Raw genomic sequence first — 23612 nt, forward strand, 5'->3', positions numbered from 1 at the left:
GAGAGACGGATCAGGTGGTGCGTGCGACTCGTGCGAGTCCGGCTCAGTGCAAGGCAGGGGAATGGTAGCCAAGAAGGAGCCGGATTAGATCCGAACAGCCGATACGGCAATGTACGAGGAAGGTGACAGTTTGGAGGCCGAGGAATCCCAGACGACGATGGGTAATATGGAAGAAAACCCTGGTCGAACCGGTCAAGTGCTCTTCGTTTGGGACAGGGCCGAGTCTCCGGCCTGGAGAGATGGACCATGGGTCAAGGATGGGTGCTGCAGTTGCAGTTGCAGTTGCAGTTACGGTTGCACCTGCGATTGCTCGCTCGCTCATCTTGTGTTGCTCATCTCCAATTTATCCTCGTGTCGTGTTGTCCAAACGGAATAATAATTGAGTGGACACTGCTAGGAACTTGTGGAGTGGGTGGATTGAAGCGATGTGACGCTGGGACAGTATTATGAACATAATAATACTGTGGTGTGCAGCCATCCTGACCCCCAAATGGCGCGGCTGTCTACAGTGTTTGCCGCCTTGCCCAGAACGGAAGCAGATATCTCGGCAGGTTCCTGGCCCCAGCTAGCTCGACTTCAACGGTCGGGTGGCGCCCCGCAAAACAGCTAGCTCGAGCCATCTAGCCATCTTCAGCCTATGTCACACCAAAAACCTACCTCATGCCATACAACCTAGGTGAACTAATTAGTTCCAAATAGCCTCAATAAACCCAAATCAAAAGGCACCGTCTCTGTAGTTTGATGCAGTATTCTATTTTAAATTATCTGTTAGTCGGTCTCTGTCTCGACTGTCAAAGTTGAATCCTGCAACGGCGGCCCGGTCCTTCTAATGCTCCGTTCTGACATTGCCCTCATTCCGTCTCCGATACTAGTAGCCAGTCCAGGCCAGAACAGACCAGGTACAGCGGGATTGACCTACTTTATTTGGGATAAATGTTGATTTCTTAGTCCTTTTACCATTCAACACATTTAGCATATCATCCTCATTCAAAAGTACCATACCTACTCTGTATATTCCCATGACAGGACGAGCATCACAGGTATAAAAACGCAAGCCATGCAGCAGGGGAGACGACCAGTATTGCATCCACATCCCTAACCGCGACTGCGCTAAATGGTAACAAATGTAAATTTATTACAAGGACACGCTTCCAATGCCGATGCTAATACTAATGCTAATTAATGATGAGCACCTGCGTAACATCAATCCCCATGATCGATCAAACAAATAGTTCAGCTTAAAACAATAGCACACTGACGCTATAGTCTAACCTCCGAGTCCAGTGTCATGTTGCGCCTCTAGCCTCATCTGTAGTCCTGTGCTCTACTATTCAAGGTAAAGTTGCGATGAGTTTGCCCGAGTGGGAGAAGCCAAGACGGATGCCCGAGCGTTCTAGGGACCCCGGCCTTGTTGATGGAACTACGACAAGCGACAGGACAGGCTCGACAGGCGCACTAAAGCTTTCTTTTTCTTATTGCCGCCGAGACGCCATCCATACACACATGTCACAACCCAAGCTAACCTAAATTACCTAACTTGTTAGACAGAACGGGAAAGAAAAGGCCGGGAATTGTTCATGGTTCTGGTTGTGACTATGTTATACATGTTTGATAATTGGCTGGGAGCTGCAGAGTAGACCTGAATATCTAATCTAGTCGCCACTTCTCGCTACCTAGCTGGATGGACTGTTACACAGGTTTTCGCTTTCATGCACGGATGACGAAGTACCTGGTAAGGTGAATGATAGGTACAGTTTATCAGCCAGGGTTTCTCGCCCCCAATGCCATAGACTTATGAACCAACTATTGCAACAAGCATGCAACTGACCTCTAACTACCTAGCTCTGTCACCATGATTTTCTAGGAGATACATAAGCTTAAATCCAGCCCTGCCAGGCGGACGGGTCGGTTGCCATGATCCAAAGCTCTAATATATATTAGGTAGGTAGGTACTTCTTATTCGAGGCTGAGCCGAAGTGAGTCCATGCCCCGGTGTAACGTTGTGGAGGGAGCCCTTCTCACCCTTCTCCTTGATAGGAGCCAGTTCCAAAACTCCACAACATAAAGAACAGCAACGCCAAGTGCCAAAGTACGATGGAGCCAAACAACCACCTCGTTAGCTGAAATCTTGGCCATGTTGAATGATTTAATGTCGTTCAAGCGATTACACTCCTACTTGGAGATCCACGGCTCAAGTAAATCCTAATACTGCAATCCCCGATTGTTTGATGCACGAGCTTACTGGCTCCAGGCTTGAGCAGACGAACCAGGGTTGGCCAGGAAAAGGGTGCCAGAACTTGTCTGATTCCTCGATTCCCCCTAGCTCTGTCACCTGCAGATAATTCTGCATTAGGAATGCCATGGGCCGTAGTGGAAGTGCTAGGCCTCCTGGCTTCCATTTTTGTTACTACTTTACAGCACTTTTACCCAAGACCATCGAATCTACATCCTGGGACCCTGCTAGGATTACATTGCCCACCATCTTGGTCTGTCGTCTAAAGTTGTTTTGAGTGCCGTGCAATCGTTTTTGATGTGATGAGAAGTTTACATATGATCTACCGGTATCAGAGCTATATCTCAATGGCTTTCAACACTGTCTTATGAATGAATGTTTGACTTATTCGATCTTTGCAGAGATATGAGCTTAACAGTAAAAATCAATATTACAACAATATAGCACTATCTTATACTACCTTGTACTCCTTTGTCGAAAACAGATGCTATTTCAATTCACGAGTTGCTTGGCTTTATCGTTACCTGCACAAGCCCAAGACACGCACGCACACACATAACACATGGCCTTCCAGCTTGGTCCGCCCTTCGCAAACATGCAGAATTAGAATTTCTCCCTGCCCTGCCATGAGGGACCTGGACGTGCTCATCACTGATCCCCGGTTTGTGCCATTGTCCTTGACCAGGGGTTCGCGGAGATCCCTTCCAGTTGGAGACCCCCAGGCCAGGCATATGGACCGTGATGATCTTAGGGATCTCGAAGATCTCGCGGCTAGTCTCACCCGGCCTGGTAATGGAAGGTCGCACAAGAAACATAGAGCCATGTCACCCGGAACGGAACACTGCCCGGTTTCTGCCTTCCGTTTTGGTTCGCCACTGCAGTCAGTACTGTTAGTTATACTCGCCTGTATCCTTGCAGGCATTTGATGCCAATATTCGGACAAAACTGGTGCACGCGAGGTTCGGAATGGGGGCATATGCATAAGATACGTACATGTTGAGGCGGCCGCGCTCTAGTGTGTCCCTGTATAAAGTACCTCGGGGCAGAGTTTGTGTTGCGCAGTCAGTCTCTGGTTCTATTCTTGGGATATTATTAGGTATATACCTAACGGCCCATTCACGGCATGCAGACGACGGAGCCCAGTGTTTTGTAACTCGAGATTTGTCCCAGCTCGAAAATACTGCATCCGGCTGGAGCTTGTATGAAAAAGTTGGTGGTGTCATTATTGATCTGTCTATCAGTCTAGTTTCCATTTTGCCTCTTCCCATCAGAGTAAGTGAAGCCTGATCGACGTTCCGTTTTTTGCAAACAACATGGTCCGATTATTATGGCCCTGCCTCAGTTGGCAAACAGGACGCAGGTTGGTTCTTGAAACCGGCAAAGGCTTCCGTCTCCGCCGAGAAGCGCCAACATGGAGGGGAAGATCATGATATCTGCCGTTGATATTTAGACAACATGGAACACAATCGCGACGGGGCTTCTGTCCTGCAACGGTTGTCGGCTCGAAGCGTATCAGATGTTTGCCGCCTAGTATGTTAAGCGCAGCCACATGGGTTTGTCCTTCCCCTGGTCTTAATTATACAGTATGATTTGCTTTAAGCGAAACCTTTAGCGAGTTGCCAGAAGTTATCCATCTTTGTTCGAGCCAGGGCATCTCTCGCTTCCGAGTCTGTCTCGCAGACCTTACTGCCCCACTTCCTGAATGCCCGAGCCTTCTCTTCACCTTCAAAGATGAGCTTGCATTCGTTCGTTGACATATCCTTGAGCTCGCCGGTGTCCTTTTCAGCGAGAAGCCAGTCGCGTGTTGCGCCTTGCTTTCCGTCTCGGTCTCTTGACGGCGAATTCTCGGTCCAGTCGATTCGGTTAAGCATGAGCTTCTTGAACTTCTTGATACCCCATTCGCCTCCCTCAACGATAACCAGGTTGAACTTGGGGTGCATGATGCATGTACCTGTGAGGGCCAGTTGATCAGCGTTGATGCCGATCTTGTACCGATGTTGTCCGTTCGCCAGGCTCCCGATTTTGAAAACGAGCATGTGAATTCCCTTTTCGGCGTCTTTTTGTTGGTTTGCTGCCAATTTTTCGTGTTTTTCATCCTTGGTGAGCTTCCGTTCCTCATTTGATTCGACGTGCTTTTGGTGGCGTTCGGCAATTTCACGATTTACACGTGCTTCGACGGCGGTAGGATCCTTCACAGCGACTATACAGATATTAGCAGGTGAACAAACGAATAGAAATGGGTGGTAGACTTACCGTCACCGAGGACTCGCATCAGGTTGCCCTTCTTGACCTTGGGAGGAGGTGCTGGCACCAGTCCCAGGCGAATCTTGGCTTGCGTCTCCTTCAGCTCAGCCATTCTGCGTTGTCGTCGTAGCTTTTGCCGTTCCTTCTTTACTAGGAACATTGGCTTAGCAGCTGGAACATGTCCATCTTGAGGCGGCTCAAGAGCAACAGGGTGCTGTATGTATTCGGTAATAATAGTATCGGGTGTCGTGAATTTGAGCTTGGAGGGATCATCGAGCACATCGTAGCTCCCGCCTTCGACAAGTCCTTCATCCCACCACTCGATTTCAGGGGGTGCTTCTACTACAAATTTTCTTTCCACGTCTAGGTCGTCATCGATGCCAGCCTTTCGAGTTTGCTCTGCGATTCGTTTCTTCATCGCCTCCAGGGCGGCCTGTCGACGTAAAGCATTGGCTTGGGCGATGTATTTTCCTTTCTGATTAAACACGAGTGATCGAGACTGGCGCGCTTTTCCTCCACCTGGTTGTGCTGAGGAACTTTGATCGAAATACGGGTTTTCTCCGCTTTCCCTGTTGACAGAAGCTGATCTCAACGCATCTTGCGACCGAGGCTTATCTGATCTTGCGCCTGAGGGTGCTGGCGTTGATTCCTTCGATTTGTTTGATGGTTTATGTGATCCCAAGTCTTCCAAGGCAGGGTGAAGTCCAACGTTTAAGCCACCCTTTGCTTTACTCGTACCAATAGCTGCAGCAACACGCGCTTTCAGTGCAGCCATCCTGTCTGCAGCAGAGTCGGGCTTCTGCACTCTTGACGAGGTATCATGACGAGGGCCGAGGCCAGGAGACTGACTCTTGCGATCCATTTACAGTTTGGCGAGGTGGCCAAACAGCTGCCTAGCTGTTCGCTGACCTTGAAAGGGGTGACGAGGCTCTGTTCAGGTCCGTATTGACGTTGGTGATCAGTCTGGGTTTCTGCTGGTCGGTGCTATACTTGAAGGTCACGTTGCGCTAGCTTGTTGATGCACGTAAGATGTGCTCTCAAAGATGATGCAAATAGGTAGATGGCAACGCATGGACCCACGCGCAGACGAATCGCGCGCAACGGTAGCGGCGATAGGTCGGTCTAAATTTCTGCCGTCCCGCACCGCCAAAAAATTGTTTCTCTAGCAAAGCTCCCCACTGTCTGCATGATTTACTTTTGCTTCGCATTCTGCGCTGGGGAATGGATTTCATCAGTTAATCCGAAGACGTCGCTCAATCGCTAATATACTTTTTCGCTCGAGAGAGCGACATCATCGCCACCATGAACATCGCGCAGCCGATCTCATCTGGGATCGAGAGCGTCGAGTTCACCTTCCTGTCGCCAAAAGAAATACGAGCAATCTCTGTGAAGAGGATTGAAAACGACAGCACGTTCGACAATCTCCTCAATCCTGTACCTGGTGGTCTATATGATCCTGCCCTTGGCTCCTGGGGCGATGCGCCGTAAGTTCCAATGGCTGCTAATCAAAGGTCAACATGAAGCTAACTGAATCCTAGGTGCACAACATGTAATCTGAACCAAGCCACCTGCCCGGGCCATCCCGGCCACATCCAACTTCCTGTCCCAGTGTATCATCCTGTCTTCATGGACCAAGCTTATCGACTCTTGAAGGCGACTTGTGTCTACTGCAAAGGTTTCCGACTTCCTCAGAAGGAACTCCACAAATATATGTGCAAGCTGAAGCTGCTCCAGCATGGCTTGATCCAAGAAGCCCATATGGTCGGCGTTATTGGCGAGAACGACCTGGCTATTGAGCTTGGAAATTTCTCCGAGCTAGAAAGCGAAGCCGAAGAAGAAGGCGCCAGCAGTTCGATCGACAACGTGACTCGCGCAAGAGACAAGTACGTTGATAAGTGTCTTCGCGGTATCAAGATTAAGCGCGGCGATACGAAGAGAGGAAAGCACGAAGGCTCAAGCGAAATGCGCCGTGAGGTCATCAAGGAGTTTCTTGCAGAGATCACTAAACGAAGACTTTGCGCCAACTGTAACGGCATTTCGCCCTCATACCGCAAGGATCGATTCGTCAAGGTTTTTGAGAGGTCACTATCCGACAAGGAAAAGGCCAAGATGGCCCAAAAGAACTTGAAGCAATCCGATGCCATGGCCAGAGTCCAACAAGGCAGAACAAAACAAAAACCTGACGGATACTCCTCCGACGAGGGTGTGGCAGATGTCGTTTCTCCCACTCTTGAGAAGTCGCAACTTGCCGGAGATGATGCTGAGCAAGATACAGAGATGATGGATGCCGATGAAATCCCTGCCTCTTCTGCTTCACAACGATACATCAGTGCTATGGAGGTCCACGCCCGTCTGAGCGAACTATTCACTAAGGAGCAAGAGTTGGTCTCCCTCTTGTACAACGCTAAACCCGCAACCCGAAGCTCAAAGAAGGTCACTCCCGAAATGTTCTTTTTGACAACCATCCTAGTTCCTCCCAACCGCTACCGTCCCGAAGCCCGAACAGGCGAGTCCGAGATTTCTGAAGCCCAACAAAACTCGCTTTATAAGAACATCCTTCGAGGCTGCGGAACAATCGCCCGACTACACAAGCAGCTGAAGGAGGAAAATGCGGATGTCAATCAGCTGCATCAAGCGTGGACGGAACTACAGGATTCAGTCAACTCACTCATCGATAAGGACAAGAACCCCGTTCAAGGTGCTGCAGCGAAGCGCAATGAGGATGGTATCAAGCAGAAGCTCGAGAAGAAGGAAGGTCTCTTCCGAAAGAACATGATGGGTAAGCGTGTCAACTACGCAGCCCGAAGTGTTATTTCTCCCGATCCCAATATCGAAACCAACGAAATTGGTGTGCCGCCCGTCTTTGCGAAGAAGTTGACATACCCTGAGCCTGTCACAAGCCACAACTTCCGAGACATGCAACAAGCAGTTATCAATGGTGTTGACAAATGGCCTGGTGCTTTCGCGATCGAAAACGAAAATGGCCAAATTGTCAACCTTCGAAACAAGTCGGTTGATGACCGTGTGTCTCTGGCTAATCAACTCCTTGCTCCCACAAGCAGCAACGCTGCTCGTACCAGGAACAAGAAGGTCTACCGACATCTTACCAACGGTGATGTCGTCTTGATGAACCGACAACCGACACTCCACAAGCCATCTATCATGGGTCACAGAGTTCGCGTCCTGCCTGGCGAAAAAACTATTCGAATGCACTACGCCAACTGTAACACCTACAACGCTGATTTCGATGGAGATGAAATGAATATGCATTTCCCCCAGAACGAAGTTGCTCGAGCAGAGGCTCTCCAAATTGCCGATACCGACCACCAATATCTTTCTGGCACAGCTGGAAAGCCTCTCCGAGGTCTTATTCAGGATCATATTTCAGTCTCCGTCGGTCTCTGTAACCGCGATACCTTTTTTACCAAGGGCGATTACCAACAGCTTGTCTACAATGCACTACGTCCCGAAAGCGGTCACATCGTGGGCGAGAGGATTGAGCTTGTTGCTCCCGCCATAATTAAACCTGTTCCTAGATGGACCGGAAAGCAGGTCATTACTACCATCCTGAAGAACATGCAGCCTCCCAACTGCGGTGGCCTTTGCATGAAGGCCCAGACGCAGCTCAAGGCCAGCCAGTGGGGTAACAATTCTGAGGAAGGCACTGTACTGTTCCAGGATGGCGAGTTCATCAGTGGAATTCTGGACAAGTCGCAAATCGGCCCTAGTTCTGGCGGTATCATCCACGCTATCCATGAAATTTATGGTCCTGCTGTTGCGGGTAAGCTGCTAAGCAGTCTGGGCAGATTACTCACGAGATACCTCAACATGCGGGCTTTCTCATGTGGTATGGAAGATTTGAGGCTCACACCAAAGGGTGAGGAAGCCCGACGAGCAGCACTTAAGCCTGCCGACAATGTAGGAATTGAGGTTGCAACTGCCCTCACTTCGCTTGCGGAAACTACTCGTCCTAACGATCCTTTGTTTCTGGAGCGTCTTGAAGAGGTAATGCGCGACGACAAAAAACAGGAAGGCCTTGATCTTCTGATGAAGGAGCGCCTCAGTAAGGTCACAGACAGTATCGAGAAAGCCACTATGCCACACGGTCTGGAGAAGGCTTTCCCCTTCAATCAGATGCAAGCAATGACAACCTCTGGTGCGAAGGGATCCAGAGTCAACGCCAATCTGATTTCTTGTAACCTGGGTCAGCAGGTTCTTGAAGGTCGCCGTGTTCCAATTATGGTCAGTGGCAAGTCGTTGCCCTGTTTCGACCCATTCGAGACTCATGCTCGAGCTGGTGGTTACATTGTGCAGCGTTTCCTTACTGGTATTCGTCCTCAAGAGTACTATTTCCATCATATGGCTGGTCGAGAAGGTCTGATTGATACTGCCGTCAAGACATCCCGTTCCGGTTATCTGCAGAGATGTGTCATCAAGGGTATGGAGGGCCTGACTGTCGCGTACGATACTACCGTTCGAGATGCCGATGGCTCCATGATCCAGTTTATGTACGGTGAGGATGGTCTTGACGCTTGCAAACAAAAATACTTGGAAGATTTCAGCTTCATCTTGGAGAATGTCACTTCGGAGGCTGCTCAGCTCCGATACGACCCCAGCGTCGGAGAACGCCTAGGAATGCATCGCGATGCCATTACCAAGTACATGAAGAAAGCTCTCAAGCCTACCAACATCAATGAACCCGAGGCTAAGGACCTGAAGTACCTGAAGAAGAATGACCCCAAGGCTCATGACCCGATCTCGAGTCACTTTAACCCCGCCACCACCGCATTTGCTACTTCTGAGAAATTCTTCTGGAAAATGACCAAGTATCTCAAGGAGAACAAGGATGGCCTTGTCCGTGACAAGTCTGACAAGAATAAACAGGCGCTCTCGCGGGTGAGTCTGAACAAGAAGAACGCGGAAATGCTTTTTGCAATGAAATACCTGCGCTCGCTCGTCGAGCCTGGAGAAGCGGTCGGTATCGTGGCAGGCCAATCTGTTGGAGAGCCTTCGACACAGATGACACTGAACACTTTCCATTTGGCTGGTCACTCTGCCAAGAACGTCACACTCGGTATTCCTCGACTACGAGAAATTCTCATGACGGCTAGCAACAAGATTTCCACTCCATCCATGTCGATTTACCCTATTGATGAGATGTCCGTGGAGGATGCGAACATCTTTGCCAAGTCCATCTCGGTATTGCCTCTTGGCTACATTCTCGACAGCATTCACGTTGAAGAGAAGGTCGGTCAAGGCAAGATGTATGGTTCAGCCAAGATCTACTCGATCGACATTAAGTTCTTTGACGCAAAGGAGTACACTGAGACTTATGCTATCAAGACTTCGGACGTCGTTGATGCAGTGGAGAAGAAGCTCCTACACCGGTTGTTGTCCCTTTTGAAGAGGGACATCAAGAAGCGACAAACCCATTCTACAATGGCCACTCCCGAGATCGGCGTGAAGGCTGGTGTTGTGGAGACAGCTGCTCCTAACGCTGAGGCTGCCGGTAATTTCGACGACGACGATGATGAAGAAGGCGATGACGATGCGACAAATGCCAAACAGCGAGCCAACAGGAGCGAGGCAGTTTCGTATGGTCCCAATGATGATGATGATGATGCCGTACAGGAGGAGATGGGTCGCGATGCTGCCGATGCTGACCTTGATGACGAGGGCTTCAGTGGTAGCCAACGGCAGGCGGGCGACGAAGAGGATGAGGAGGACAGCGGTGTCGTCAACTGGGGTGCCAAGGTGCGAACCAATCGCGTTCTTGAGCAATACGAAGAAGTCACGGATTTCACGTTCGATGAGAAGAATGGAACCGAATGCAGCTTCACGCTCGAGTTTGACTCGGCTATTCCCAAGGTGCTTATGCTCAACCTTGTCCAAGATGCTGTCAAGAAGACTGTGATCCAAGAGATCTCTGGTGTGGGATCCTGCAACTACCATGAGGAGACCAGGGACAACAAAAAGATCAGAGTCATCCACACAGAAGGCGTCAACTTGCAGGCTATGCAGCAATACAGCGATTTCATCAACCCCAACAACATCCAGACCAACGACATCGCAGCTGTCTTGGAGGTTTACGGTGTCGAGGCAGCTCGACAGAACATTGTCAATGAGCTGGATGGTGTCTTCGGCTCCCACGGTATCAAGGTCGACAACCGCCACTTGAACCTGATCGGTGACCACATGACAAGGAACGGTGGTTTCACACCATTCAACCGAATGGGTCTCAAGGGTAACGTCAGTCCGTTCACCAAGATGAGTTTCGAGACGACATTGGGATTTCTCAAGGATGCTGTATTGGATGGTGACTGGGATGACCTCTCTACACCTAGTGGTCGGTTGGTGATGGGCAGACTTGGAAAGGTTGGCACTGGTGGTTTCGATGTTTTGGCGCAGCTTCCTACATATCATGTTGATTCTCTGGCGTAATACGGTTTGTAAAAAAGTAGATGCAACAAATTTGATTGTCTATTTAATATTTGTTTCTATAATCACAAAAATGGCTACTGCTTATGTTGATGTTAATTTCGGTGCTCGCTTCCCCTACGATTAGGCGTTCTCATGACTGCGTGACTTGCAACATTCGTCGTGTTGTTCTATCATGCACTTCTTTTCAAAGCACACGATGACACATGAACATTTTCCACGATCACTCGCAGTAAGCAAGCATTTTACTAGCCAAGGGATCTATCAGGCACAAATCACGTTTGCATTTCTGGAATCAGACGGGTAAGGCATTTGCTAAGTGTTGTTTGCGAGCAAGACGCGTGTTTACTACAGGCGCGATGGTCACAGTTTACTCAAGTGCGTGCACAATGGCGATTAAACTACATTAATTAAGGAAGAAAGAAAAAATCATTGGTGGCGAGTCATGCGGAACAAGGTGTGATGATGATCAAAGACCGTTGGTCGATTGCTAAAGGCAGCTAACTTGCTTGCCACTTAATGTACAAGCCTGAGTGTATAAAACATTGTTCCTCATGAACGCCTTGATTATCCCCTAACCATGATATCCCTCGTGTCAAAGCAAAAAATTCGTTATCCTCCCAAAGCCATTCGCTTAGTTGCGCTCACCACGAAGGCGGCGGGCGAGCTGGATATCCTTGGACTGGATGGTAACACGCTTGGCGTGGATGGCGCACAGGTTGGTGTCCTCGAAGAGGGAGACGAGGTAAGACTCGACAGACTCCTGGAGAGCACCGATGGCGGAGGACTGGAATCGGAGATCAGACTTGAAGTCCTGAGCAATCTCACGGACCTGTTGATTGAATGTTAGTTGATATCAAGCGATGATGCGATGTTCGGGTGATGCTTACGAGACGCTGGAAGGGGAGCTTTCGGATGAGAAGCTCAGTGGACTTCTGGTAGCGACGGATCTCACGGAGAGCGACGGTACCGGGCTTGTAGCGGTGAGGCTTCTTGACACCTCCGGTAGAGGGGGCGGACTTGCGGGCTGATGAAGATGTTAGAGATGAAGCTCTTGATGATAATTAAAGACGCGTGTCGCGTCAAGTCGCGGTGAGAACTTACCAGCCTTGGAAGCGAGCTGCTTGCGAGGGGCCTTGCCACCAGTGGACTTTCGGGCGGTCTGCTTAGTGCGAGCCATTGTTGATGATTCTTGTGAAGATGTGGATGAAGTTGTTGATGATGGTTGTTGTTGTGGGGGTGGAAGGCTGAAGTGTGGGTGTGTGATGCAGAAGGAAAAGTCGAGAGAGGGAGCAGGCGGGGGGATTCCTTTATACCTGTGGCTCTAGGCGGCGGCTGATCTGACTGTTGTGGACCGTGCGCGCTGATTGGAGTGCGTTTTTTCCTAATCACCCACCGAAAATGGAAAATTGGGTCCAGGCGAAATGCAGGCCCAAGTCGTGCAAAAAAAAACCATCTTGCGTGCTGAATTTTCATTGGCTCGAAATTCCTCCACGTAGCTGGAATGCTCCACGCTTTGTGGCCCAGCCTTTTTGATCTGATCTGACTTTGCAAGGCAACCAATGGCGAAATTGGTGAGTAACCAAGGTAAGGTTAGATAGGCAACGCTCACAGATGCGGCACTTGGTGACTGAGGCAAAAGAGCATCCCGGGGAAACGGACCAGATTCTGGGGAAGTTTTGCAGTACGACACTGGAGCATGCCTGTATCCGTCTGCATAGAAAGTACATACGTAGCTAGTAGTTTGTTTATTGCCTCCATATTAGGCTGCATACTTGGCGTTGAATGAGTCAGTATATTGAAGTGTCCATCTGGTGTTGCCTATTGTTGTTCGATGCCTCATTACTCATGCGTGAATAGTTACTACTGTCCAAATCTAGTAGATCATTTACGGCTTCGAAATTAAAAAATTTAAAAAAATTACATTATGTTTTACTGTGTCTGCTGCTACAGAATTGAAGTTTATGCTGAATACTCTAATTTTGTTACATCTTTGGCTTTATTTGCGTTGAATTTTGTAAAGCATACCTTATTGTTGGTGCTTTGGTTTCTCGCCGTCTTAACCACAAGTCGAGACAACAGCACACAAACACATGTGAGTCACAAAGAAAGTAATGACAAAGCAGACAACAGGTAGTACATGCTCAGTATCACTTGTTCATTCACACATAGTCCATACAGTCCATAGTCATGAATAGTACCTATTCTACATATCATACAACAAAATGCATCATCTACCCTGAACCAACAAGTTGTCACCCAGTACTCTGTAAAGCTAATAATACTTCCATTAACCAGGTGCGGGTGGCTCTAGCGCTGTTGGCGGATGAGTTTGTTGCTGAGAACCACCCCGCTTCTGAAAATCAGCGCAGTCCGAATTTTTAATTCGTCCGCGCCCATTTTCGCGTCACCCATCGCGTCTCTCAAGCAGGGATCAAGATCACAGAGTGGGTCCGCCCAACTGATCACGAATCTGGCCCACTCGTACTTAAGCTCCCACACTCCCACCCTTCACTTCTACACCTCATACCTTATCACTTCCATCCAACGACTCTACCTACTACACTTCAGTATACACCCAGCGTGTATAACTTTATCATCACAACCGTTACTACACACCTCAAACAATCAACATGACTGGACGTAAGTAACCCTGCCCTTAAGCACTTCACCGCATTGCACCTCAGCATGCACATCACTCATCAACGCGTCCAACGGCGCGTCTCACAAACATCTTCAAAAGCATCACGAAACTAACTCATCAACAGGCGGCAAGGGCGGAAAGGGTCTCGGCAAGGGTGGTGCCAAGCGTCACCGAAAGATCTTGCGAGACAACATCCAGGGTATCACAAAGCCCGCCATCCGACGTCTCGCTCGTCGTGGTGGTGTCAAGCGTATCTCTGCCAGTAAGTTCACTCGCAACCGCACACTACCAAGCAGTACCTAACCACCCTCGCAGTGATCTACGAGGAGACCCGCGGCGTCCTGAAGACCTTCCTCGAGGGTGTCATCCGTGACGCCGTTACCTACACGGAGCACGCCAAGCGAAAGACCGTCACATCTCTTGACGTTGTCTACGCCCTGAAGCGACAGGGACGTACCCTCTACGGTTTCGGTGGTTAAGCTCTTTTTGTTTTACATGCCTGTTACGAATCTTTGCGGTCGACTGCTTGCAGCGCAGGACCTTGTAGGGTGTTTCATGATGACATTGGGTCCGGTTATTGTTTTTGGGTGTTATGTATCATAAGGGATTTGGGGGATTACATTCGGGGATAATCGAAAATGCCCCTCGAGGCGATATTGATCACCATGATACTCAACCAACGTGATTTGATGCAAGTGATAATACTGCAGACACGCTCGCCTGTGCTTTGCGACCGGTTGTGCATTGCTAGTGATATCGAAAACACGTAGTCCCTGTCGCATGGTAACGCGTCCTGTCACGCGCCGCACATATTCCTGTTCGCAGTGTGTCCGTTTGAAGTCAACCTGGCGAGGCAACACGTACCCACATGCTCAGCTGCTGTTGCTGTGCTGGAATGTTTGCTATCTATGTATGCTAGTGCAAGAGACATGATATTACAGGATGTACATGATATTACAGGATGTATATGCTTATGTATGTATCGCTGCTGGTATATACGTGGCAACAGCCGCAGTCCCTGGCCCAGTTGAAGCCCTTTGCTTTGAGTTTTGACGAGCGTTGGACAGGACGTTTGTGATGATCTTACCGGATTGTAATGTTAAAATGTGTGAGGCCTTCACGAAGGAAATGGGATTTGATGTCTAATTCAAAATCAGGTAGCTTCATAACCAGATCATGATTGGGAAGCCGAACATGTGTACAGATGAAGCATTTGGTGGGTTGTCATAAGCATCGTCAGTATTTGTTCATTCACGTGGTGAGAACAATGATGCCACGAATGAAACCATGACATTAGTTTGCAAAGTAGAAACTGAAATATCCAGCCAAGAGCAGAGACATGTCGAACACAAGCATGTGGATTAAGAAGGCATATGGTGCAGGCTGCTTGGTTAGTAAATCACTCTGTTATTGCACAAGCTGATACGAAAATTTCTACCCTAGACCATAACGCTGAGCCGAGCTGCCAACTGAACTGGGAGACAGTATAGTCGCTACAATCAGCATTGCGCCCCAATGGATGAGTCACATATCCCAGTTTACTAGATGAATTCATTGGCATTGAGATCTGGGCTTACTTCTATTAGCCTCGGCCGCGTGACTACCAGAGTCACATTTGGGACCCAATATCGCAGTTCTGGACCGACCTAATTCAATACGGGAGAGATACGAGGCCTTGGCAGAAAGGCTGAAGCGAGAACTCATTGATTGCTCCGGTAATCGTTAATACATCTGGAATTGTAAACCTCAACAATTAGAGATACTGATCCTTGCATCAGCAAATGTCAACAGTAGATGCTTGTCAATCGGCCGAATCTGTCGGGTAACGGAACCTACGTGTGGCGAGATCAAACGATCGCCGGGCCTGGACCACGTGGGAGCCAGCTAAAATTAGAGGTTGCCACACTTGAGACCTGGGGTGCCGTACAGAACAGTACATTGCTACTGCATGGTATTTGCCAAGATTTGAGAGAGACCGAAAATCTGACCACATTCCAGCCAGGCTATGTCTATCGTAATCATGCGAATCCGGTTGATTACCAATTGATTTCAAGAGAGAAAGTGAGGCACAAAACTCGGACAACTCTCGAAACCCGAGTGCGACGGAAATAATGGTCTTTAGTCGGGAATGCACAGCCCGACCGTTGCAGCCGGCAGTGGATTTGTCACTACCGTATTTGCATATCCTTTGGGCATAGCGCGAGCAGTAGACTTGCATACGGTACACACCCCCTACACACGGCGAGGCCGAACCGGAAAAGCTGAAATTTGGAGACGAGATCTAATGTCCCAACCAACAGTAGTAAACTCAAGCCATATCGGGAGAGATAGAGATAGAGTAGGATGGAACCGTAAGAACTAATGCATGGAAGTTTTCGTGGAACGTTTAATCTATGGCCGGGAAATGTCTCGCTCTTTCGGGAAGAATTAAACAGCCCTGTTTACACCCTTTGGTAGCCTAGCCTTGTAGCTACTAAGAGAGGAACTGACTGCAGCTACTTACACACATACACAGCTTATACGACCTGCTTGACGTATTGTGAGAATTGGTAGTTAAGAGGACAAGATATTAAATTAGAAAATTAGGCAACTTATGTCAATCCAAAGCAGACTCTTGCATTGTTTATCATTTACCCTAAATCGTAGTGGTGGGCTTTTCTTGGTGAGCACTGTAGCATACCTAACTCTACAAGATGTTAAATACACAGGAATCAGCTGATAACTTCCTACTATGCACCTATCCAAAATTACCTAACTTTCATAGGCATGATTAATTGTTGATGGTGTTCGGCATGGTGATTGAGGATAAGGGTCCAACTGAGCGTACAGTTCTGCTGCTGTTACTGCTGCTGCTGCTGTATAGGTCACAGCATAAATCGCTGTCTTGAACAAAGTTCAGTTTCTACGTGCAAATTCTATGAACAACGCAATTGCAGATGTGAATTTCTGCTATTAAATTTTGATTGGTGTTATCGTCAATCAAATTGATCTCTCCTAGGCAAGTCAGCACTTAAGAATTAAAAATGAAAAAAAAAAAACAGAAGTCCCACAGCAACTGGACATTGACCAAGATGGACACGTCTTCTGATTGTGTCGCCTATGTAATTCTGTAGCCCGTGCGGGAACTTGATCCTAGAAGCACAGAACTCAGAGGTTGAGTGTGACTGTTGCGGGATGGCAAGAAAAAAAAAGCGTAATATGCATCATTGTTCTTTTTCGTATAGTAACTAAAGGACTGTCTCGTCTCAGATAGATACTTTGATAGGCATCATCAGCGTCTCCAGCACGAAAGATACGGTTGGGATACGAAAAATGCCACGGATCAACATGGCAAAGAATATAGCATCACTCAATACCTGGATTATAATAGCTGAGAAATGCTCTAACTCAAATTGTAATGCGCAAGAGGTGCGTTATACAGCCCTCCAGCTGAGAAGTGCCGATGAAGGAACGATAATGTTTTACTACTGTGGAAAGTGTGATGAGAGGCAAGTCCATAAAGCTTTCTGATACTGTTCGATTCTCGCATAATTATTAGATGGGATGAGAACAATTGAGACTTAGTGTGCTTCTGCGAGAGTCGAAGAAGGTTGTAGGGGAGCTTGGACACTGGAGTTGATACCCAGGCTTGGTACCCCGGCATGCGCGGCCTTCGGCACCAGGCATTCAGAATAGTCTTTACAAATATCAAGTTTGATGCCGAGGCTTCTAAACGCCGAATCGGCGCCTTTGTCAATCAATTCTCATGTCACGTAACATAGACTCATCATGTGATGGCAACACGTAGTTCAAAGCCGTACATCATGAGCTGTGGCGGTGCAGCTACTGTTCTGAAACTGGCAAGGATTCCTAATACAACGTACCTGTTCTTAATAAGTTTAAAGATATACGAATCATAATCGGTATTTGGCGCCTCAAATCTCGATGGCTAAGCAATACAGATTCACCCAGAGAATACGGCCTCATTGATAGATAGAAATGTTGGACTAGACGTCTTGAGACAGCTTGGACACGAACAAGACGTGGCGGATCGTCCGGCTTGAGCCGCAGCCGTTACGGGTCCGTTGGCCTCCAGCCTTATCCGCGGAGTTGATTGACAGGAGGGAGTGCTTAGCACGTAAAGCACTGCCATTGTGCATAAACAGAATCCGATGCGAGCACTGATCTCACTCTCGGACCGGCAAATCAAGATTCATGTACATGTGTTGAGCATTGCGTGAACCTCCGTTCAACCCTGGCACAGCGGAATACCGACGGAGTGATTCATCAGCTTCGCTGTACGTATGCTGGTGAGTCACCCGAGCCTAATTCATCTACCCAGGCCGAATGAGAGCGGATTTATAAACATTGTTACCGGAGGAGGTGTGTATATCTATCGAATTATACACGTTGGTATGTGCTGATACCAAGCATCCGGATGATCATTGATTACCTATACCCATTTTGTATGTATGTACCTGTATCACCAGATTTAGTGCCTGTTAAGCATGCATCTGCGGCCAATCTTATTATCAATCAAGGGCTAGTTGTAGCGAAAGCTCCCTCTTCTTATCCGTATCGAGAAATCTTGTCCGAAAACCAAATGAAACAAAGCTCTATCAAACTGCTTCTCGGGTGGTCCGTCACCGAACTCTACTCACGCGGAGTAGCACAAGACAAGCAAGGACTTTCCCTTGTGGGTAAAAGATCGATCTGGCCAACTTAAAAATGGAAAAGACTAGTATGCACTCCATAGTTGTGGCTTAGCAGATGAGGCGCCTCATATATGATTGGCTGTCTTGCCAAGTCCGACAGAACCTGGCAACTGGTACGGTTAGCTGTAGCGGGTCGGTCAGGCCGAGAACACTGTCACCTTAGAGCTCGAGATTTGTCGTTTGTCCTACCAAGATGGTTCTTGATTTGCTTGGTAGGGTGTGCTACAAGTAAAATGCAACTATGGTGGGTTCCTGCGTCGCGAGTCTATTGTACAGTACTGTACTAGGTATTTTCCATTGATAGCTGTAAGTTGAAGAAAATTTCTTCTTTGATTCCCTGTCTTTTACCGACAGCAACCACCCATTACGGGAGAAGGGCCGCAAAAAGGGTAAAGGCATGCGAGGTGCTGAACTGGCAGATTTAGAAGCAATGTGAGAAACAAAACACGTGCCTTGTCACCCCATCCGGCGTGTCATACGACAAGCAGATCGAACAAGTTCCTCTTCTGCTATTAGCTTTCGGCTCGTGCTCACTAGACTGATCGAGAACAGGCAGTTCATCTTGGTTTACTTGGCTTCGCGGTACAGTACATCTGGATGTATCGACATACGACGATGAGTCTCATGTGACCCACGACAAAGACTCATCATGTGATGACAAATTTGGAGTCCATCCGTAGTTCCGTGCATGCATACCAAGATAGACTCAGATAGAGTGTGGCGGAATCATGGAGTGGCATAGATTACAAAGCATGATATGTGGCGGTGCAACTGCTGAACTATTGCTGAAACGGGCCAGGAAACGCAGCTACGTAGGCAGGTACGTATCCCTGACATTGGAAGTGAGCGATGGCAGACAAAAAGATCGGCGGGGCTAGACTACGTCAGTGGAACCTCTCAACAAGCCGAGAAAAACTTGAGTATGCTGGGGCAGGCTAAGATTTTCCATAGCAGCGTCAGAGGTCTAAGGCATTGGGATAGCCTATTGGGCACCGTCACCGATGGGCCCCTATCGGCGTCAGAGCCCTGCAGCTCCCACCCAAGCTGGACTTGGTCCTTCCACTGAGACCTGGGCTTTGGGAAAACCTAAACAATACATACGTATTCTTGACCCTTGCTACGGCATCTGCTAGGTACGGTATTGTATGCAATAGGTAAGGTACTGAACGGGTGGGCTTGTCTGCCGCGGGAGGGTTTAGGGGAGGGAACCTCGGACCCGAGCAGCCAAGGCTCGCGCTTCGTGTACTGTTGTAGATGTGCTCGTCTCGCGAGTTGAGTAATGTATTTGAAATCAGTATATCTTGAAAAGGCGCAGTGGAATCAAGTACTGAAGTAAGACAAATGCAACAGCTTGCTTCGAGAAGTACCCGGAAGCGACGTGAAGCATTGACAAGATCAGCAGCGGTAGTCATATCGAATGGGGGATCCTGGACATCATCGGCATCATTCATCATCAATCAGCCATCATTCATCAGGAAAAAAGACACTATGCTGCCGGATACCATTATGCGCTACGTAGTAGCTGCCAACCCTCCGGTGACCTAGCCGGTAGGAGGGGAAAAACGAAGAAAACGTCTTTGGCCTGATATTGTCCACACACCATTAGTTTGCAACCTGACGACTTTTACATACCACATCCAGGAGGACACCCCCCCACCTTCTTGCCCATCACCCAAGATCGTTTAGGATGTACCCCCCTGAGCAGAGGTACATGGTCTGGGACGCTTGTTTCTTTTTCTGGACCAGCATCCGAGACTCGGCCAGCCAGTAAGACTCACACAGTCCCGGTTTAACCCTGCTCCGCGCATCATAGAGTGGGCCCAAGGGTCTTTTAGTCTCGACTAAGCCTGAGGGGTGCACCCAAGACCCCATTGTACTCCAGGTACTGTACACAAGTCGGCCAAGGAAGGATCCATCATCTGTCTTTTGGTTTCCATCTACAGACTCCAGGTAGTTTGTTCGAAGGACCCTGCTTTATTAAAAGGCGAGCCTTCCCGCCTTTCGCCACTTTCTTGTCAACCTTAAACACAATCTATCTTTCCAACATCACCATGTTATCGATCCCCCGACTACACCAGCAACAACTTCAACTCCAACGACAACTCCAGAACAACTCTTCCAATATCCACCAGCAGTATCCTTTCGCACACAACTGTCACGCCGAATATAACGCTGCTTCCTACTCGGATATTCCTAGATCGAACTACGACGACGAGATTGCTGCTCTAAGCCAGCAACTACCCACCAATCTCATGCAGAACGAAGCCTGGGGACTCCCCCAGCAGGCCCCAAGACAGTCCCGCGCTCACCAGCGGGAATCCTCCTTGTCATCACTTGGATCATCTACTGCAGGACCTACTTCTCCTTTCAGCCATCAATTGCCACACCCATATATTGCCATCACAGACACCAACGACCAAAGCAATTCATCATCGCACTACCAATTAGCCAAGACAATGCCTTCGTACCAAACATATCAAAGTTGTGATGGGATCGAGCATTCTGCTATGCCTGAGATGGCCTACCCGATCACGCTTCCTGGACCTAGTGGCAAGCCCAGAATGGATAGTCGATTGATGCAAGCTCCTGAATTTTGCAACAGCTCCACGCGTTCGCATCCTGCCTCGGTGGCGAGTTCCATCGCAGGTGACTCACCTGCCACGCCTACAGTTGGCGAAACCGATGTCACAGAGAGAAGGAGAAAAGGTAGCAACCTTTATTGTGAATCGATTGTAAACATGGACTCACACTCTACTCTTCTAGGCTTTCCAAACGCCCCAAAGCTCGACAGAACCATGACGGATGCCTATGTCGATGAGCTTTACAGCCCTAACTTCGCCGTGACATCTACGCCTCCCTCTCAAAGTCAAATCTCAGTGTCACCCACAAACGACCTCTTTAGCCAGCGACTTACTGCGGCCAACAAACAGCACCTCAGCGCTGCCCATTCACCAGCCTCTAGCACTTCGCGGGACAGATCGCCCTTCCGCACCGGGTCCCCTCACGCACTATCACCTGCGCATGATTTCGGAAACCACAACCTTAACCAAAGCTTGCCTTTCAACAGCGCTCAGCGCATGCGCGAGCAAACAAAGGCTCAGCAAGACGCGCAGTTCATTCAGCAGCAGATGAATATGAAACAGGAACCCGAGACACCAAAGACCATTTCCCCCAAGGATGCTATCCTGGAGTTTAACGAGTCTGAGGGTGACAACAACTTCCCTCTCTTCCCTCAGGATTCCAGCTTCGGCATGGACCAGTTTCCCAAGTCCATGATGAGCTCGCAGGAGTCAATTCCCGAAACACATATCCAAAACCATTTTAACTTTCTTCCACCTCACGGAGCTCCTGGTATCACTGTACCACAGCAATACCCATTCATCGCGCACCCAACACGAATCAGCCATGACACTCCTCCTCGTCTGAGCTCAACTGGCTCAAGTTCAAACGGGTCGCGCAACGCCACTCCTGCAACCCGCCCTACCAACACTGCTGCCGATGGTGGCACGTACACTTGCACATATCACGGCTGCACTCTACGATTCGACACACCAGCGCAGCTTCAGAAGCACAAGCGAGAGGGCCATCGTCAGACACAGACAATGGGTCCTGCCCGCCCTCGCGAAATTGGCATGACATCTGCACTGGTGAACACCCAGGCTGGTCCCCATCGTTGTGATCGAATCAACCCAAGCACTGGAAAACCCTGTAGCACCGTTTTTTCTCGGCCGTACGACCTGACCCGTCACGAGGATACCATCCACAATGCTCGAAAGCAAAAGGTGAGATGCGATCTCTGCACCGAAGAGAAGACCTTCAGCCGTGCAGACGCACTCACCAGACATTACCGGGTGTGCCATCCTGACATGGAGCTTCCGGGCAAGCATCGACGACGAGCCGGTGCTTGAGCTGTTAGTGCCTGAACAAGCATAGTTGCACCCGATACCTCCCCACGATGCTACCCCTGAAGATGGCTTCAAGTACACAACTATCGACAGGCGGATTCATTGGCGGAAGAAGCATCCGGCGTTGAATGATGCTACATGACGTGGACCACCGTCAAAACAAGGCTTGGCGCTTGTGGACCGATCGTCGCAAGGCTTCGAGTCACTCGAATCGGGTTGGCTAATTAAGGGCCCGGTCTCCAATGCGGGAAAGTGGGTCTCAGGGTCCTTCCTGCAGGAAGGGTCCTTTCGACTGACGTCACGACCAATCCATTTATTATGACTGTGACATCACATGGCTCCGCCTAAGTCTCAGTCATCCACCAGCGAGGTTCCCCGATACTCCCTGATGATGACATGGCGTCCGTCATGGATACGATACGCACCGCTTGGTCGTTGCACTCACCCACCCACTCACCAACCATCCATACATCCACCCATCTTGTACTTTCTCTACTGCACCGTGTACTTCTACAACCCTGATTTTAATTCTTTTATTTGTTTGACGTCTAATCGAAGCGAATGGAAGATAGCGGATCAACGTCCGTACTGCTTGCCTGTACATTACGAATCATTGATTCTTTATATATTATGAGTGGTTATAAACTGTTTATTGTGGAGGATGTCTGGCTGGCCAGGATTTTATCATTGGAATACTGGGAAAGACTTGAGCGAAAACCGGAACAGGGTCTAGATAAAAAGGAGCGTTACGGTTGACTATAGCGTTGTATTTTGATAACGAATATTACGATCAATTTATTTTTACCAACATATCTTGTCTCTAAGTGCACTCTTGTATTGTTAATTCTTTAGTAAACATAGCTAATTCAAGTAGGCCATCTCGTGAAATAGCCAATAGCGGTTTATTGACCTTCGTAATTTAAGAACGGATCTCTAATAACAAATTACATAATTTACCATTTAAAACTATGATATAATAAGAAAATCAAGGGTCCATCTGCGACTGACATGCCATTTTGCAAGGGTACCAATCAGTCTTGTTGTTTCATTGCGATGATGCAAGTTGTGTTGTCATTGGTAGCATAGTAATCTCCCCCATAAAATATGTGTAGCAATCTATCCAAGAGGTGGTTTAACGGTCGGCGCTAGCATCGCAGATCTGACCCATGCCAAACGATCATTGATATGCGCCGATGATGGAATTGAGCTGAAGCTACGACTTGACCACCTGCTGATCAACATCATAGTTCACGTCCCCACTACCTAGTATCATCTTGTAAGGGGACGGACTGAGACATGATGCAAGTACTGGACACAAGTGACAAGAGAGAGAAGAATATTGTACCCCTTCTGACGTCGTTGGAAAATAACCGCATTTGCATTTTGCATTGAGTCCACCGCATTTCGAGTGGATGGGTAGTTTTGCGCTGTGATACCTACCATTAATGACAACA

At 48.6% G+C, this 23612-nt stretch overlaps 6 protein-coding genes across 6 annotated transcripts; 4 read left to right on the forward strand and 2 right to left on the reverse strand.

The window, feature by feature from the left end:
• Positions 1-2360: 2360 nt before the first annotated feature.
• On the forward strand, positions 2361-3159 carry FGSG_12278 (uncharacterized protein; the record flags this gene model as incomplete). Its single annotated transcript, XM_011323022.1, has 2 exons — positions 2361-2486; positions 2635-3159. The coding sequence occupies 2 exons, from the start codon at positions 2361-2363 to the stop codon at positions 3157-3159; spliced, it is 651 nt and encodes a 216-aa protein (XP_011321324.1).
• Positions 3160-3485: 326 nt separating this feature from the next.
• On the reverse strand, positions 3486-5520 carry FGSG_04292 (uncharacterized protein). The gene is made up of 2 exons (XM_011323023.1): positions 4487-5520; positions 3486-4433 (listed from the first exon to the last, which is right to left on the reverse strand). The coding sequence occupies exons 1-2, from the start codon at positions 5337-5339 to the stop codon at positions 3829-3831; spliced, it is 1458 nt and encodes a 485-aa protein (XP_011321325.1). The 5' UTR covers positions 5340-5520; the 3' UTR covers positions 3486-3828.
• A 259-nt stretch (positions 5521-5779) lies between these two features.
• On the forward strand, positions 5780-10918 carry FGSG_04291 (uncharacterized protein; the record flags this gene model as incomplete). Its single annotated transcript, XM_011323024.1, has 2 exons — positions 5780-5961; positions 6016-10918. 2 exons carry the CDS (start codon positions 5780-5782, stop codon positions 10916-10918), a joined length of 5085 nt encoding a protein of 1694 aa, XP_011321326.1.
• A 287-nt stretch (positions 10919-11205) lies between these two features.
• FGSG_04290 (histone H3) lies at positions 11206-12182 on the reverse strand. The gene is made up of 3 exons (XM_011323025.1): positions 12020-12182; positions 11806-11942; positions 11206-11747 (listed from the first exon to the last, which is right to left on the reverse strand). The coding sequence occupies exons 1-3, from the start codon at positions 12093-12095 to the stop codon at positions 11550-11552; spliced, it is 411 nt and encodes a 136-aa protein (XP_011321327.1). The 5' UTR covers positions 12096-12182; the 3' UTR covers positions 11206-11549.
• A 1231-nt stretch (positions 12183-13413) lies between these two features.
• Positions 13414-14422, forward strand: FGSG_04289 (uncharacterized protein). Its single transcript, XM_011323026.1, has 3 exons — positions 13414-13558; positions 13684-13821; positions 13875-14422. The coding sequence occupies exons 1-3, from the start codon at positions 13549-13551 to the stop codon at positions 14036-14038; spliced, it is 312 nt and encodes a 103-aa protein (XP_011321328.1). The 5' UTR covers positions 13414-13548; the 3' UTR covers positions 14039-14422.
• Positions 14423-20304: 5882 nt separating this feature from the next.
• Positions 20305-22962, forward strand: FGSG_04288 (uncharacterized protein; the record flags this gene model as incomplete). The annotated part of the gene is made up of 1 exon (XM_011323027.1): positions 20305-22962. The coding sequence occupies one exon, from the start codon at positions 20305-20307 to the stop codon at positions 22159-22161; it is 1857 nt and encodes a 618-aa protein (XP_011321329.1). The 3' UTR covers positions 22162-22962.
• Between the last annotated feature and the right edge of the window lie 650 nt (positions 22963-23612).

Source organism: Fusarium graminearum, chromosome 2 (assembly GCF_000240135.3).
Source record: "Fusarium graminearum PH-1 chromosome 2, whole genome shotgun sequence".
Lineage (NCBI taxonomy): Eukaryota > Fungi > Ascomycota > Sordariomycetes > Hypocreales > Nectriaceae > Fusarium > Fusarium graminearum.

Excerpts from the sequence above, each read along its gene's own strand:
- FGSG_04292 (XM_011323023.1), bottom strand. The coding sequence starts at position 5,339 with ATGGATCGCAAGAGTCAGTCTCCTGGCCTCGGCCCTCGTCATGATACC. Across the intron at positions 4,434-4,486 it reads GATGCGAGTCCTCGGTGACG|TCGCTGTGAAGGATCCTACC; the intron begins GTAAGTCTACCA and ends ATATCTGTATAG.
- FGSG_04290 (XM_011323025.1), bottom strand. The coding sequence starts at position 12,095 with ATGGCTCGCACTAAGCAGACCGCCCGAAAGTCCACTGGTGGCAAGGCC. Across the intron at positions 11,943-12,019 it reads GCAGCTCGCTTCCAAGGCTG|CCCGCAAGTCCGCCCCCTCT; the intron begins GTAAGTTCTCAC and ends CATCTTCATCAG. Across the intron at positions 11,748-11,805 it reads AGCTCCCCTTCCAGCGTCTC|GTCCGTGAGATTGCTCAGGA; the intron begins GTAAGCATCACC and ends TTCAATCAACAG.
- FGSG_04289 (XM_011323026.1), top strand. Across the intron at positions 13,822-13,874 it reads TGTCAAGCGTATCTCTGCCA|TGATCTACGAGGAGACCCGC; the intron begins GTAAGTTCACTC and ends CCACCCTCGCAG.